The 17,940-nt window shown below is 33.1% G+C and overlaps 1 protein-coding gene across 1 annotated transcript in view; it reads left to right on the top strand.

Annotated features, from left to right (window-relative positions):
- The first annotated feature begins 9,491 nt into the window (after positions 1-9,491).
- Positions 9,492-17,940, top strand: part of LOC136836499 (uncharacterized) — a 61,608-nt gene continuing 53,159 nt past the window's right edge. The window contains exon 1 of the mRNA XM_067100846.1: positions 9,492-9,628. Within this exon, the coding sequence (XP_066956947.1) occupies positions 9,617-9,628 (12 nt within the window). The 5' untranslated portion in view covers positions 9,492-9,616. The remainder of the gene's footprint in view (positions 9,629-17,940) is intronic.

Below are 17,940 nucleotides of genomic sequence, written 5' to 3'. Positions count from 1 at the left end.
GTGGACGCTTATTAAAATTTTTTTAATGATTTGCAATGAATATGTGATTACGAATGAACCGGAAAAATTTTATATTTATGCAACATTTCATTTGCAATGATGCATTGCATGTTAAGCGTTTATAATGATCTAAATGGGGTTGAGACAGATATCTTCACATTAAAATCAATTGATGATTATAATATTATTGTTGTCAGAGTTGATTTACATATTTTAATACATTTAGGTTAATTGGGCATTATTGCGTAATTCTCTCTCTCTCTCTCTCTCTCTCTCTCTCTCTCTCTCTCTCTCTCTCTCTCTCTCTCTCTCAAGCTCTTCCAAATTTTTCTGGGCATTATTACGTAATTCTCTCTCTCTCTCTCTCTCTCTCTCTCTCTCTCTCTCTCTCTCTCTCTCTCTCTCTCTCTCTCCTTGAAGCCTTTCCAAGAAACAGCAATATGTGTTCGTAGCGTTTATCAATTTTTTTTCAAAATCATTTTCGGAGCGAACGAGAAGAGGTTAAAAATGGGATTATATTGACCTTGGCGGAACAAAGGTTTGGGTTTTACGTTTCGTAAAAAATTATATAAAAAAGGATTAAAAATATCGAAGATATAGATAAAAATATTTCTCTATATTTTTTCAATAGTTTGTAAAAGTTTCCCCGGGAAAATATTATAATTGTATTTTGTCCATTCCGTTAATAGAATAATATGATAGGATAAAAATAATGAAACCAGTTTCAATATATATATATATATATATATATATATATATATATATATATATATATATATATAGCTGTCTGTCTTTCAATTGAAAGACCTGGGTCTGATTGATTGAGTCAGAAATTTATTTCTGTTGTGATTGTGTTGATTATATATATATATATATATATATATATATATATATATATTATATGTTTATATATATATATATATATACATATATATATATATACAGTATATAGATGTGTATATATATGGTCGTATTGTTATTATTATTATTATTATAATTATTATTATTATTATTATTACGGTTGTTGTTTGCCCACATGAAATATGACAAGAGAATCATGTAGTGCTTAGATAAAGAAAGAGAGAGAGAGAGAGAGAGAAGGATAGATAGAGAGAGAGAGAGAGAGAGAGAAGGATAGATAGATAGAGAGAGAGAGAGAGACCATATTTCTTATCTCCTCACCTTCCGTTCCCTGCTAATGAAAGCGGGCGTCAGGCAAATGGGCGCTTGCGCAGCGCGCGCCGTTTCTGTCATTGGAGCTTTGCGTCACCGATAACGAGGCGACAATTTTTCTGTCGCTGTTCAGATGTCGCCGTCCTTGTGGGGGAAATGAGAGGAAATCTGCGTTGCGTATGCTGAGGTTTTTTCTTGTTTACATAGATGGGTTTTTTTTTTTTTTGGCGTAGAGGGTAGTTTTTTTTCTTGTTTACGTAGAGAGTGGTGTTTTTTTTTTTTCATAGCAGATAGTGTTATTTTTTGGCAGAGTGGATAGTTTTTTTCATCACGGATAATGTTTTTTCATAGCGGATAGTTTTTTTTTTTTGCATAGCGGGTAGAGTTTTTTCATGGTAGTGTTTTTTGCATAGCGGATAGAGTTTTTTCATGGTAGTGTTTTTTGCATAGCGGGTAGAGTTTTTTCATGGTAGTGTTTTTTGCATAGCGGATAGTTTTTTTCACTGTGGATAGTTTTTTCCCTAGCAGATAGTAATTTTTTTTTTGCATAGCGGATAGTGTTTTTTGCATAGCGCAGTGTTTTTTGCACAGCGGATAGTGTTTTTTTGCATAGCAGATAGCGTTTTATGCATAGTTGATAGTGGTTTTTTTGTTGCAGGTAGTTGGTTTTTCATAGCGGATAGTTATTTATACCAGATATGGGTTTTCTGCATAGCGGATAGTGTTTTTTTCATAGCAAATGGTGTTTTGTGAATAGTGGATTGTGTTATTTTTGTAGAAGGTAATATGTTTTGCATAGCAGAGGGTGTTTTTATGCCTAGCAGATAGTGTTTTCTGTGTGCGGAAGATTTTTGTGTGAGTAAAGGTAGAGTTTTTTTGTGTATATCAGATAGTGTTTTTTAGCAGTGAATGTTGCTGTTTCTGCTTAGCAGCCAGTGGTTTTTTGTGCAGTGGATGGTGTTTTTTTTAGCATAGTAGACACTGTTTTTCGAGGAGTGGATGGTTGTTAGTATAGCAATTTATGTTTTTGTGTAGCTGATGTTTTTTTTCATTGCGGATAGCTTTTTTTTTTGCTTGATGGATAGTTTTTTGTGCAGCAATAATGTTTTTGCGTAGTGGATATTTTTTTACATAGCAGATTTTTTTTCCGGATAGTTTTTTTTTATAGTTTTCTGTAAAAGAAAACTATAGTGCCGGTTTTGTCTGTCCGTCCTCACTTTTTCTGTCCGCACTTTTTCCGTCCGCACTTTTTCTGTCCGCCCTCAGAGCTTAAAAACTACTGAGGCTAGAGGGCTGCAAACTGGTATGTTAATCATCCACCCTCCAGTCATCAAACATACCAAATTGCAGCCCTCTAGCCTCAGTAGTTTTTATTTTATTTAAGGTTAAAGTTAACCATAATCGTGCTTCTGGCAACGATATAGGATAGGTCACCACCGGGCCGTGATTAAAGTTTCATGGGCCACGGCTCACACAACATTATACCGAGACCACAGAAAGATAGACCTGTTTTCGGTGGCCTTGATTATACACCCTGTAGCAGATTTTTTTCGGGATAGTGTTTTTTTTAATTTATATTTTATAACTTTAATAGTCTTGCTTAGTCAAGTATACAAACTGATAAATAAATATTATATAAGACCAAAACAAAGGTTACAGAGGATTTTTTAGTATTACTGAAACAGTTTTGTAACTTGGCATATGATATTTTCAGCTTGTGTTAGGCGTGAGTAATAATGTATATATATATATATATATATATATATATATATATATATATATATATATATATATATATATATATATATATATATTGTGTGTGTATCAGATTTAAAAACAAAGTTAGAAAGGTTTCCAACACACCAATATCAATTCAGATAGGCCCACCCCCAACCCCCTAAAATTACCACTTATATCTGACCCATACCCCCCACGAAACTGTAAAGTAATGACCACCCACACCACTCCCCCACTAATTACCGAGGAGAGAATTATTCCTTTTTAGAGTCCAATTAGAATCTCTCATTTTCTCACGGAAAAAGACGCGAGAGAAAAAGAAATGGCCTTGATCCCATCTTGGCGATTTCAGCCGGATAATTTGGTATCAATTAATACCAGTGACTCGGTGGAAAACGTTCGTGGGGATGAAATGGTCAAGATAGATCAAGATAGATCGAGATAAATCAAGATAAAGATACATTTTTTTAAAGTGGGGCTCGATCTGTCTCACGGAGATGCGATTTGCTTGGCCAGTGGGTTTTCTTAGATCTTCTGGAGTCAGCTGCGGTGCACTGTAGGCATTCCTCAGAGTTCCTTTGCAGCGTCCCTTCAACCCCTTTCATTTCTTTTACTGTGCCTCCGTTCATATTCTCTTTCTTCCAGCTTATTTCCAACCGTTCTAGCAATGGTTTTTTAATGCAACTGCTTTGAAGTTTTTCTCCTGTTACACCGTTCAAACCTTTTTACTGTCAGTTTCCGTTTCAGCGCTGAATGACCTCGTAGGTCCCACCGCTTGGCCTTTTGGTCAAAATTCTATATTTGTGGAGTCAGGTTCTAAATAAATTTAGAAGATTTTGAGTTAAAATAATGTTGGTCCCCCCCCAAAAAGAAAAATCTCACAGGCAAAAAATAGAAAACTTATTGTTACTTTTGCATTTTTCGTTTTTGTTAAATTTTTGTAAAATCTTCTGAATCGTTGGTGTGGTTCTTATCAAAATAAATTTAATTTCTGTCTGTAAGAACCTGTTGATTTAATGTTTAAATATTGCAAAGGTAAGGAAGGGTTTATACGATTAGGCCTCTTATTGAACAAAAAAATTTAACTCGAAAGCTCTCTGAATATGTATGTATGTATATATATATATATATATATATATATATATATATATATATATATATATATATATATATATATATATATATACACATATATATATTTGTCTTTCCTCTGGGAATCAGGAATGGGAATCGATCCATTCCACCAGGAGGGGGCAATGACATTGTCACTATTATTCCACTACGTACTCGTCAGGGTGGGAAGGGAAGAAGCCATTATTGCACGTTGCAAGCTTACGTCATTGACATTGATGACGATATCTGAAAAATGATGGAATAAACGAGTTACCGAGTTAACGCGAACACGCATGCGCGTTTTAATCGTCGTGAAAAGCCTCGTTGCAACGCCGTGACGTAGAGGTTTGAAACTCTGTGGGAAAATTTGTTCATTCAGGTTTTTTTTTCGTGAAATGTTCGATTTTTTTTTTTTGGTTATTTTTTTATATACAAGAAATTATTACGTTATTAATATTATTCTCTTTTTTTCTTTTATTAGATTATTTTTTTTATTACTAATCTAAATTTTTCATTATTTTTATATTTTTATTTATTTTTTTTTTTGGTAATTCTTTGGTACGAATGAAATTTTTGCTTTTTAATTTTCAGTAAAAGAAAACTATTGTGCCGGCTTTGTCTGTCCGTCCGCACTTTTTTCTGTCCGCACTTTTTCCGTCCGCCATCAGCTCTTAAAAACCACTGGGGGCTAGAGGGCTGCAAATTGGTATGTTGATCATCCACCCTCCAATCATCAATCATACCAAATTGCAGCCCTCTAGCCTCAGTAGTTTTTATTTTATTTAAGGTTAAAGTTAGCCATAATCGTGCTTCTGGCAACGATATAGGCCAGGCCACCACCGTGCCGTGGTTAAAGTTTCATGGGCCGTGGCTCTTATAGTATTATACCGAGACCACCAAAAGATAGATCTATTTTCGGTGGCCTTGATTATACGATGTACAGAAAACTCGATTGCGCTAAAGAAACTTTGGAGCAATTTTTACCTTTTTTAATTCGAATTTTTTGTGTAATTCTTTGGTACAAATGGAATTCTTGCTTTTTTCCTGTTGTTTTTGACTGTTATTAATCACTTTTTTCTTTTATTAAATTACTGTATATCTGTTTTTATTACTCATCTCAATTCCCCTGTCATCTGACAAGTATCTATTTTCTGTTATTTTCTAACCGTTATCAGTGACGCACAAATATTTTTTTTACTTATTTTTTTACGAAATCTTTATTATATTTATTTTTTTTTACTTTCAAGGACAAACTGTTCTGTTCTTTGATTTTATATTTTCGATTCAGTGTCATAATTATTATCGATTTTAATTTCTCATATTTGCGAGAGGAACGTAGCGGAGTGTGAATCTTACAATGATTTTTCTAATTAATCCTACAATAAATCCTATGATGATTTTTCTGAATAATCCTACAGGGAATCCTACAATTATTTTTCTGAATACTCTTACAATAAATCCTACCACTATTTTTCTAAATACTCGTACAATAAATCCTACCATTATTTTTCTGAATACTCGTACGATAAATCCTAAAATTATTTTTCTGAATACTAGTACAATAAATCCTAAAATTATTTTTCTGAATACTAATACAATAAATCCCAAAATAATTTTTCTGATTAATCCTACAATAAATCCTTCAATAATTTTACTGCGTAATCCTACAATAGATGCTTCGGTAATTTTTCTGAAAAATCCTTCCAAAAACTTACAGTAATATTATTTTGCAAAATTTATAAATCCCAAATTCTACAATAATTTTCCCGAATAATTTGACAATAATTTAAAAGGGAATTATTATTATTATTATTATTATTATTATTATTATTATTATTATTATTATTATTATTATTATTATTACGAATTTCTCTCTTCAGTAATATCAGACTTATTTAAACGACTGCCGTCTAACTTTCCCCCGTCTGTCGTGAACAGACCTGTCTGTTAACTGTCAATCATTATTTTCTTTATCTCCTAATGACTCCCTGATTCTGTCTCCGCCCATTTCTCAACAGTAGTTATCTGAGTTATTCATCTATTCACTTTTTTTTATTCATTTCTTTATTTATTTTCATTCGCCTGGTTAAGAATATTATGGTTGAAACGGCCACGCCCCCTTTTCCCGAAACCCCTTGGTAGCTTACTACAGCTCTCTCTCTCTCTTTCTCTCTCCCTCGGAGTGCTTATCTCAGTTTCTTTCCTTCTCTTAGATTGCTTATTTCTCTCCTTCTCTCTCTCTCTCTTTCTCTTTTTCTCTCTCATATTGCTTATCTCAATCTCTTTCCTTCTCTGAGATTGCTCGCTTCTCTCTCTCTCTCTCTCTCTCTTTCGCTGTCTCTTAGATTGCTTATCTCTCTCTGTCTGTCTTAAATTGCTTATCTACCTCTCCCTCTCTCTCTTTCTGAAATTGCTTATCTCTCTTTCTCTGTCTCCCTCTCCCTCTCCCTCTCTCAGATTGTTTATCTCTCTTTCTCTGTCTCTCACTTTCTCTCTCTCTCACTTAGAGTACTTCTCTCTCTCTCACCGTCTCTGTTTGCATATCTTCTTTCTCCAAAATTGCCTCTCTCTCTCTCTCTCTCTCTCTCTCTCTCTCCAAGCAGTTCTTGAAATCACGTCTGGAGGAACAATAACTCACGAGAACACGTGATCTCTCTCTCACATTAATTGATCGATCAGGACTATTGCGCACACACACACACACACACACACATGAGCGACACACTTCGACAGGATAAATAAATCGACTGTCGAGGATTTTCTCACTTTCTTTTGAGAGAGGCCGACGGCACGGGAAGTCCTTTGCACGTTGTCCTCGCCTAGGAGTGAAATCACGCCAGATAATAGTGATGAATCAATAGATGGGTCTAGGTTTTTTCGAGGGAGGTTCATAGGCCTAAATCTTTTTTAAACCTTACTAAAATTCTCGTCTTCGATTTAAACAGTACTCGGATATTATATATATATATATATATATATATATATATATATATATATATATATATATATATATATATATATATCATATTTTATATGTCAATTACTTTAAAATAATCTCTAAAAACGGGAAAAAATGGAAGATTATAATTGGGTTTGGGATCTAAATTCTCATTTAGGTCGGTTTCCCGAGACACAAAGTAAGAAGAAGTAGTAGAAAAAGATGAGGAAGAGGAAAGAAAATAAACGGAAGAATGAAGAAAAATATGAAGAATCTAGAAGGTGCGTCTGTTGCTTTCTCGCAATTTCATCCGCACGTTTAAATCTCATTTTGTTCCCCTTGCGGTAACGTGCGCATGCGCTTACAATTTGAATTTTCAAATTGAATTTCCTATTTGAAATTTCCATTTCACTCTCGCATTCGTACCAGGAACAGATCCACCAGTTCCGCAGGATACAGGAAACGGGAAAACAAAGGCAATACAACAACGATCGACAACAAAAGTCGCGGAACAAAGACGACATCAATCGAGCTCTCGACAGCCGCCATTGGGTGGAACCGTTCTCGCCTAGACCTATATAATAGACACAGACAGCTCCTTGGTCTACGCTTGCGCGCGCCCGCGCTGGCGTCCCTGAAATCACGCGTTGATATTGTTCACTTCACAATGGAAAACGCAACAATAGTTTTGCCTGGTCGCAATAATCGACCAATGCAAAACGCGAAATTTAACAGGAATCATGATGAACAAAGGAAAACGACCGTTGGCTCTGCACTAGGTCTAGGTTAAGGAGGTCAACGCGGACATGCAAAGTAATATTTCGTTATTTTGTCGCAATGGAGTTCGTTGGACGTCGTCGGTATTGTCACAATTCATTGCAGATTGTTGCACCGGACGTTTTGTTTTGAAATGCTGATTGTACGTACGTTATTTGTTTCGTGGTTCATTATTTCATTTTTGTGAAATATCAGCATGAGTCTGTGTGTGTGTGACTATTTTGAATCTGTGACTTCGCTATAATTATCGCGCGCGTAATCATAAACACAGACTTTTCAGATACTGGCATTTCTTAATAAATCTGTTGCCATTAAAACACTCAAGCATGCCTTTGTTAACCTCAAGGAAACCAGTTTGAACCTGGCAGACTTCGCTATAATTATCAATGTAATACAGAACGCATAGCTGTGAAGGCCATATTTTTTTTTTTACTTCCTAAAATCGTTATTGTTTTCGAACCTCAGATTGTATTGTTCGGTTGAGAGGGTCTTTCGACTTATATTTTTTTGTAATTGTATGTTTTTTACGTTTTAAAACGTAGTACTATCACTTCCTTAGGTCTAAAGCTCTTTATTTGTACTACTTCCTTATTTTGCTTGCGGTATGGGCCTCTGAAATGATATTCAGAAGTTATGAACTGCGTATGTAGCCTACTTCCCTTTATTTCCTGTGGCATAGGCCTATGAATTCAGAAATTATTGATTGTGCATGTACTTCTTATCATTTTATTCCTTGTGTTATAGGCCAGTGAGTTCTTAAATGATGAACTGTGTATATACTTCTTCCCTTTGTTTCCTGTGGTATAGGCCTAGGCCCATGAATTCAGAAATTATGAACTTTGTATTCACAATTGTAATTGTAGTTATAATTCCTGTGGCATAGGCCTATGAGTTCAGAAACTATGAATTGCGCATCCGCAATTGTAACCGTTGTTAAAATTGTCAGCTTTATACATACAAAATAAGGTTAACCTTATGCTTGTTATGAGCTGTAAAACGCATAATGATGCTTTTTTTTTTATCTAAATAAACACGATCGATTGATTTCGAAAGGAAACTCAAGTTGCTTTCATCATTCTCGAGAAGCGAAAATCAATATCTCCATTATCTATTATCACACTTCGAGTTTGAATTGCAAACGACCGAGTGTCTGCGGCGGTGCAGTTGGTCAAGCGATGTGGGAAGTGATTATAAATTAGTGTTTTTTTTATATAATGATACATTCATGCGCTTCACTTTACGCTTTCAGATTCATTTGGGCCTTTTCCGTGATTCAGTCATCCCGAGTAATCCTAAAATCTCTGCTCTGTGAATTTTAGCGCCAGCGAACGGAGCAGAGAGAACCAGATGTAATTTCTTCTTTTTCATTTTTTTAGGATGCGTTTTTGTGCCAATGCATCAAGCTCCGTGTATAAATATAAAAAAATATACATTTCAGCTTCTTGTAGGCCACTTCCTCCCGCAACATTGGTTCCAATAACCCAGAAATGAGAATTTAAAAATATTTTTGAATTTTTTTCAAAATTTCAGCGTCAGGAACAGAATTGGCTAGAACCAGATATCGGTTTTCTTTTTAATTTTTTTCAGGACTGTTTTTTTTTTGGGCCAATGCACCAGCTTCATGTATAAATATTAATAATACATTTCAGCTTCATGTAGACCGTTTCACCACGCATCATTGGTTCCAGTAACCCTGAAATTAGGTTTTTTATGATTTTTTAAAGCTGTTTTTAAAAATTTCAGCGTTGGCAACCGACCGCGTAGTCGACGTCAGTCGGTCGGAGAAGAAGAAGTGATTCAGAGTTCAGTCAGTCAGTCTGTCGCGAGCAACGGTTGAGTAAGGTCGTGAAACTGCAGGGATTAAAGACACTCGCCGACATGCGGTCGACAGTAAGAAATTAATATTTTTTTCTGTTGTAACTTACTTATTGTCTTTCTTTACGCCCGATTGTTTTTGTATTTGATGTACCAAAGCGTGACGACCCCGTTGTTTAATTTTATTGTCGGTTTTTATTTGCCTGTTGAAAAAGACTGCCAAACTAACGTGAGGGGAGCCAGGAGTTATGCCTATGGACGGTTCACTTGGCTGACATGTTGGTTTTTGGCTCAAAAGTTGATATTTAGCAACTTATTTGTGTATATAGTCATATTTATGTATTTTCGTTCATTTAAGGAAGTTTATAAGCGTATTCTACCCTTAGCCACGACTTTTTTTATTTTTAAAACTTGCCGTCTTGTCAACAACTTATTTATGGCTAACAAGTCGATTTTTAATGTATTTGTATTTATAGTCACAATTGAATATTTTCGTTTGTATGCGGAACTTTGTAAGCCTATTTTTTTTTTTTTTTTTTTTTTTTTTTTTTGTTTAGACAAGACTTTTTTTTTTAAATCTTGTTCTCTCGTACCCATCCCATAGGCCTACGGGTCTGATAAGGACATTTGGCGGCCTCCTCCAATGCTATTTGAAAGATTCAGAGTTTTCAGTAGAAAATTTGTCAATAAAAAAAGTTTAAAATTCATTTAATCATAGGTCATCGCATACGAAAGGGCCGTGTAGAAAATTTGTCAAAAAATGTTAAAAATCAATCAGTCAATAAGTTACTGCATAGGATAAGGCATATATATATATATATATATATATATATATATATATATATATATATATATATATATATATATATTGTATACATTTTTGTAGACAAAAGGTAACCAAAATTCTTTATTGGACATAGGCCTAAAATGGAAACATAATGGACAGGTAATGGGTGTAGATAAGGCCTTAACCCTTGAAAAAGCGCATGGGTCTTGTTTTAGGTCTATGGATAAACGTGTTAGTGGTTTTTCTATATGTATATTATATATATATATATATATATATATATATATATATATAATATTCCCGAAGTAGCGTGAATTGGATATTAAACGACATTTGTAGCTTAATGATTGTATATAAATCACGGTCTGATAAAAATTTCATATATATGTATATATACAGTATATATGAATATATATATATATATATATATATATATATATATATATATATATATATATATTGGACTCATATTTACAAGTGCAAGCAAAATAAACCGGATAAATGCGATTAATTTTTCACTTGGTACTATCCTTAAAATGCTAATAAATAGTATAAAAATTTAACATAAAATAATTTGTTTTTTCACTTCTGCCAAAAATTGCGAAGTAGGAATTCTCAATATAATAAAATACAATGTGTACGTAAAGTACTTTATGATGGTATGACGTAATTATAACCTACCATCGTTAATTAATGGAGATTATGAAAAATGTTAAATTGACGGTTATTCAATCTAATTACGAGGCGTATATGGTGATTTGTCAGTTTGAGTCGACCGTGGTAACTTATATATTCATCATAGACCTATATTTACATATTCATCATAGACCTATATTTATGCATTCATCATATACCTTGATTTATATATCATCACATACATCTATTTGACTATTCATCATATACATCTACTGTATATGACTCTTCATCATAGACCCATATATATTCATCATAGACCTATTTTTACATATTCATCATAGGCCTATTTTTATATATTCATCATAGACCTATATTTGTATATTCATCTTAGACCTAAATTTATGTATTCATCATAGACCTAAATTTATGTATTCATCATAGACCTGGGTTTATATATTCATCATGTACATCTATATGACTATTCATCTTAGACCCATATATATTCATCTTAGACCTATTTTTATGTATTCATCATAGACCTATTTTTATATATTCATCACAGACCTAAATTTATATATTCATCATATACATCTATTTGACTATTCATCATAAAACTATATACTCATCATAGACCTATTTTTATATATTCATCACAGACCTAAATTTATGTATTCATCATAGACCTGTGCTTATATATTCATCATATACATCTATTTGACTATTCATCATAAAACTATATATATTCATCAGAGATATATTTGTATATTTATCATAAACCTAAAGTTATGTATTCATCATAGATCTGTTTATATATTCATCATATACATCTATTTGACTATTCATCATAGACCCGTATATATTCATCACAAATCTATTTTTATATATTCATCAGAGACATTTTTATATTCATCATAGACCTAAATTTATGTATTCAACCTAATTCTGTTTATATATTCATCATATACATCTATTTGACTATTCATCATAGACCCATATAAGTTCATCATTGACCTATTTTTATATATTCATCAGAGATATTTTTATATTCATTATAGACCTAAATTTATGTATTCATCATAATTGTTTATATATTCAACATATACATCTATTTGACTATTCATCCTAGACCCATGTAAGTTCATCATAGACCTATTTTTCTATATTCATCTGAGACATATTTTTATATTCATCATAGACCTAAATTTATGTATTCATCATAGATCTGTTTATATATTCATCATATACATCTGTTTAACTATTCATCATAGACCCATATATATTCATCATAGACCTATTTTTATATATTCATAAGAGACCTATATTTGTATATTCATCATAGACCTAAATTTATGTATTCATCATAGACCTGTGTTAATGTATTCATGATATACATTTATTTAACTATTCATCATAGACCCAATTTTACGTATTCATCATAGACCTACTTTTATACATTCATCGAAGACCTACATTTATAAACTCAACGTAGACCTATATTTAGAATTATATGCTGGCCAAACTTTTTCTTTTTTAGTAATCAGCAGCAGTTCCCAGATCTTGTCTTTAATCTTTTCATGGAGAAATTTATAAACTTTTGAATATGAGTTTTTCCTGCTTTCAAATCGGTGGTGACTCAGTCTTCCCGCTCTGGGAAAATATTCGCTTGTTCTTCGTAAGCCAGTTTTTTTTTTTTTTTTTTTTTTTTTTTTTGTCTAGGGGGGGCTTTTCCTACTTTCTCGTAGGGATTTTCCCAGAGCTTTCGGTTGTATTAGTTTTCCGGGAGTTTTTTTTTTTTTTTTTGTGGAGGTCTCCTATTTAGTGTTCATTGTCTCTTGGTTTTTCGTATTAATTTTTTTTCTGAGTTTTTGATTTTTTGTTCTATTATTTTTATTTTTATTTTTATTTGCAGTTATTCATATGGAATGAGACCAGGTCATTAGTTTTGATATATATATATATATATATATATATATATATATATATATATATATATATATATATATATATATAAACAAACTAATTAAGTAACACTAGTGAATTTAAATGAGCCTAGGTCATTGCTGTTGAAAGTAAAGAATTATGAAAATATATGTGTATATATACATATACATACATACATATATAAAACCTCTTTAACCTGTGAAAATCAGCTTCGGTGTTAAAAATATATTTAACGCAGTTACCCTTAGCTTACATGAAAGGAGCAACCCTTTGTCTCAGTAGTATAGAAAACGGACGGAGATATTTTTATTTGTTCTAATCTTAAACTTTATTAATATGTTTTGTACGGTGTAGTGATTATTCTCGCTATTGTACGCACTGTGTTGTTACTTTCGAATAGCAACTTAGTTTAATACTTTGCTATTGTACAGGGAATTCATATGTAATTAACTGCTGTTGACAGTACCCCCCCCCAAGGGGGTTAGTGCCGTCAGTACATCTCATGCGGTACAATGTAGACATTACTTACGGTTCTGTGCAGCGTGCCATCGGCTCTTTTAAGTCGCAGAGAGAGAGAAGAAGAAGAAGAGGGAACTAGTATCTCGTGGTGACGATTTGCTTTTATCGGTCATGTAACTTTAAAATGTGTCGGAGACTCTCTCTCTCTCTCTCTCTCTCTCTCTCTCTCTCTCTCTCTCTCTCTCTCTCTCATCTTGACTGAGATTTTGTCTTCGTGACAGAACTTAATGGAAGTCAAAGACCCTTAAACCTGGTGTCTTCAACTAGAAGTATGTCGTGATCCTGCAAGTCTAAGAGTAGGCTTTTTATATATATAATATATATATATATATATATATATATATATATATATATATATATATATATATATATATATATATATATATATATATATACTGTATATATATATATATATATGCTGTATATATGTATATATTATATATATATGATTAGTAGTAATAGCAATAATATACCTGAATAATATTCACAGAAGCATTGATAATGGTGGGAGCATTGTGATAGTAATACCATAACCTGATTAATGATAATAGTAGTTATGACAGTAATATCAATATACCAGATTAATAGTCCTAATCGCAATGCTAGAAATAGTAGCGTTAACGGAAAAAAAGAACTAAGCAAAAATATAATAAAAATCGACCATTTCATGTTATAAATATTAGCCCGCCCCCCAAATAAAAAATGCAATCGAGTTTTCTGTACAGCGTACAATGCTGTATGAGCTAGTGCCCATGAAACTTTAACGAACGGGCTGGTGGTGGCCTATCCTATATCGTTGCCAGAAGCACGAGTATGGCTAACTTTAACCTTAAATAAAATAAAAACTACTGAGGCTAGACGGCTGCAATTTGGTATGTTTGATGATTGGAGGATGGATGATCAACATGCGAATTTGCAGCCCTCTAGCCTCAGTAGTTTTTAAGATGTGAGTGCGGACAGAATAAAGTGCGGACGGAAAACTAAAAACCAGAGGAAAAAAATAATGAAACTGTAATGGTCGACTGGGCTTTCGTCTCCTCGACCTCTGCGCCATTGTACGTTCCGTGATGCTTGCGATTGCTATGAAAGCAAAAACCTGCGTTTACTACAGTGCCAGCAGTTGTACACTCCGTAGGGGCGGGTTGGGGGGATGGTGCCATCAGTGCGCCTCATGCGGAGAACTGTGGGCATTATTTGAGGTTCTTTGCAGCGTGCCTTCCTTAGGCCCCTAGCTGTAACCCCTTTCGTTCCTTTTACTGTACCTCCTTTCATATTCCCCTCTCCTAACAGTTGATTCATAGTGCAACTGCTTTGAGGTTTTCTTCCTGTTACACCTTTCGAACCTTTCACTGTCAATTTCCGTTTCAGCGCTGAATGACCTCATAGGTCCCAGTGCTTGGCCTTTGGCGCAAATTCTATATTCAATTCAATTCAGAAGTCGTACAGTGGCTTTCGTTGGATGCTTCTTGTGACGATGTTAGTTGGAAGTACGGGCCTTGATTTTGATGTATGTTGTAGGTAGTATTGTGAAGCAGTGGTAACTGGTCGTTATCTGTATGTATGTATATATATTTATATATATACATATATATGTACATATATAATATTAATAATAATACAAATATAACACTACATATTTCTTGCTCTCAGTAAGGACTGCCTAAAAAAAAATTTATGCTTTGACCATGATACATACAGTCTCTCTCTCTCTCTCTCTCTCTCTCTCTCTCTCTCTCTCTCTCTCTCTCTCTCTCTCTCTCTCTCATACACACAAACATATATATGCATATATGTACATATATATGTGTGTGTGTGTGAGAGAGAGAGAGATTGTACGTATCATGGTCAAAGCATAAAATTTTCTTTGACAAGTCTACTTTAGTCAGGGAAAACAGAAGCAGAGAGCGAACCCCCATTAACACAAAATCATTCTTTCATCCGGGAAGGACAGTACTGTTTACGCTCGTGAGCCGAACGGTACGAAGCGTGACAGTTACGGAACAAAACTACAGTTTTTACTATTATTATTTCCAGTTTTCTGTAAAAGAAAATTATTGTGACGGCTTTGTTTTCCGTCCGCACTTTTTTTCTGTCCGCCCTCAGATCTTAAAAACTACTGAGGCTAGAGGGCTGCAAATTGGTATGTTGATCAACCACCCTCCAGTCATCAAGCATACCAAATTGCAGCCCTCTAGCCTATGTAATTTTTATTTTATAAAAGGCTAAAGTTAGCCATAATCGTGCCTCAGGCGACTATATAGGACATGCCACCACCGTGCCGTGGTTAAAGTTTCAAGGGCCGCGGCTCATACAGCATTATACCGAGATCACCGTAAGATAAATCTACTGTATATTCGGTGGCCCTGATTATACGATGTACAGAAAACTCGACTGCGCCGAAGACACTTCGGCGCATTTATTACTTTATTATTATTATTATTATTATTATTATTATTATTATTATTATTATTATTATTATTATTATTATTTCATGTACCACGTAAAGCAACGATCCCTATAATCTGAAGGACGATGCGAGGATAAAGTATAAATGTTCTGATCACGTAAACACCCCCTCTTTTTTTTCTCTCGTAAATATCCTTTCTGCCCATAAATGTCCCAAGGATGCGTTCAAGGACTCCCTAGGTCCGCTGTATGGGAGAGCTCTGTCATCCTACTCATATTTTCGTCTCTTTTATTTATTTTTATTATTATTTTTTTTGTTCTCTGACATTAAAGTTGGTACTTTCTACGTGCGTTGTACAAGGATTAGAGGGACGTATTTTTTTTTTTCAGCGTTGAACGGGATGTATAAACGGATACGCGTGCGCGTGGAAACACGCAAAGTAAACATACGCACACACGCACACACACATGCATATATACTTATTCGAGAAGTTAAGAGGGCATTGTGGCTATTAGAATGACTTATATATATATATATATATATATATATATATATATATATATATATATATATATATATGTATATGCATGTATGTATATCTATATATGTGTATGTGTGTGTTTTATACATATATATATTATATATAGAGAGAGATAGAGAGAAATATGTATATATATTTATGTATAATAAAACACACACATATATATTTTATATATATACGAGTATCTAATTATATTTTTATGTATGTATTATATATGATATATATACGCTCTCTCTCTCTCTCTCTCTCTCTCTCTCTCTCTCTCTCTCTCTCTCTCTATATATATATATATATATATATATATATATATATGTATATGTCTGTGTATGTATGTATATGTATTTCCTCTCACTCAAGTATCTGAATGCATTCATCATTTCCTTGTTATGGACAACACTACATTACCCGTCCCCCTTCCCTAATTTTGTCATGTGGCCCTGGGGTTAGGTGACTCTCAGGCTACTGCATCGTATTTCCTTTTCATAGCATGTGACCTGGGGCGATTATTCGGTTGGGTAATTGTATTTTTGATTTTTTCTTTCTTTTCACTTTCTCTTCTCTGGTTACGTTCGTGGGAAGGGTTTCGGAGGTATGATCTCATTTCGGATATTATTATTATTATTATTATTATTATTATTATTATTATTATTATTATTATTATTATTATTATTATTATTATTATTATTATTTAATTTTTTCCCTTTTAATAAGTGGGATCTCTTCTTTCTGTATTTCAATTTACTTCCTGTTACTTCTTCCTAGTGAACACCACATTCTTTGGAAGCTTGGATTTCAAGTCAGTGGCCCTTGTTGGCTTGTTCGATATGAATAGGTGTCATCTACTGAATAATAATAATAATAATAATATTATTATTATTATTATTATTATTATTATTATTATTATTATTATTATTATTTGATATAAGACTTTATCACAGGTATCCATTTTTTGGTTGAGACCAATCTGATTATTATTATTATTATTATTATTATTATTATTATTATTATTATTATTATTATTATTATTATTATTATTACCTCATCCCATGTTTATAACATTGATTTTGATGAGACCACTCATTTGGAAATATTATTATTATTATTATTATTATTATTATTATTATTATTATTATTATTACATGCAAATGATTATAAAGAGATTCTTCTGGCGAACGAATTACTGTAAATTTGCATCAGACGAATGTTTATATGTCATGCAAAATAAAAAAAAGTATATAAAAATATATAAAAATAAAACATATATAAAAAAGAAAGGTACTGAAATATTCACGCCTGCAGATAAAGGGAAAGTTTATACTAAAATCCCATAGTAAATCATTCAGCAAAGAAAAAAAAATATACACGCAGTTACATAACGAATGCAGGCTGTGTGATTTCGTAAGTACATGCAAAGAAACTCGAAAGAAAAACGAAATATGCTTCATCTTGCTTTGGTGAAAGTAGTGTCAGCTGAGGACGAACATGTGGAGGACGAGGAAGGAAATTTACATTTTCCTTTATTCGGTTGAGAGAGAGAGAGAGAGAGAGAGAGAGAG

The sequence above is a fragment of the Macrobrachium rosenbergii genome, chromosome 56 (assembly GCF_040412425.1).
Source record: "Macrobrachium rosenbergii isolate ZJJX-2024 chromosome 56, ASM4041242v1, whole genome shotgun sequence".
In the NCBI taxonomy this organism is placed as follows: Eukaryota; Metazoa; Arthropoda; class Malacostraca; order Decapoda; family Palaemonidae; genus Macrobrachium; species Macrobrachium rosenbergii.
This window is presented reverse-complemented; position numbering and strand designations above follow the sequence as displayed.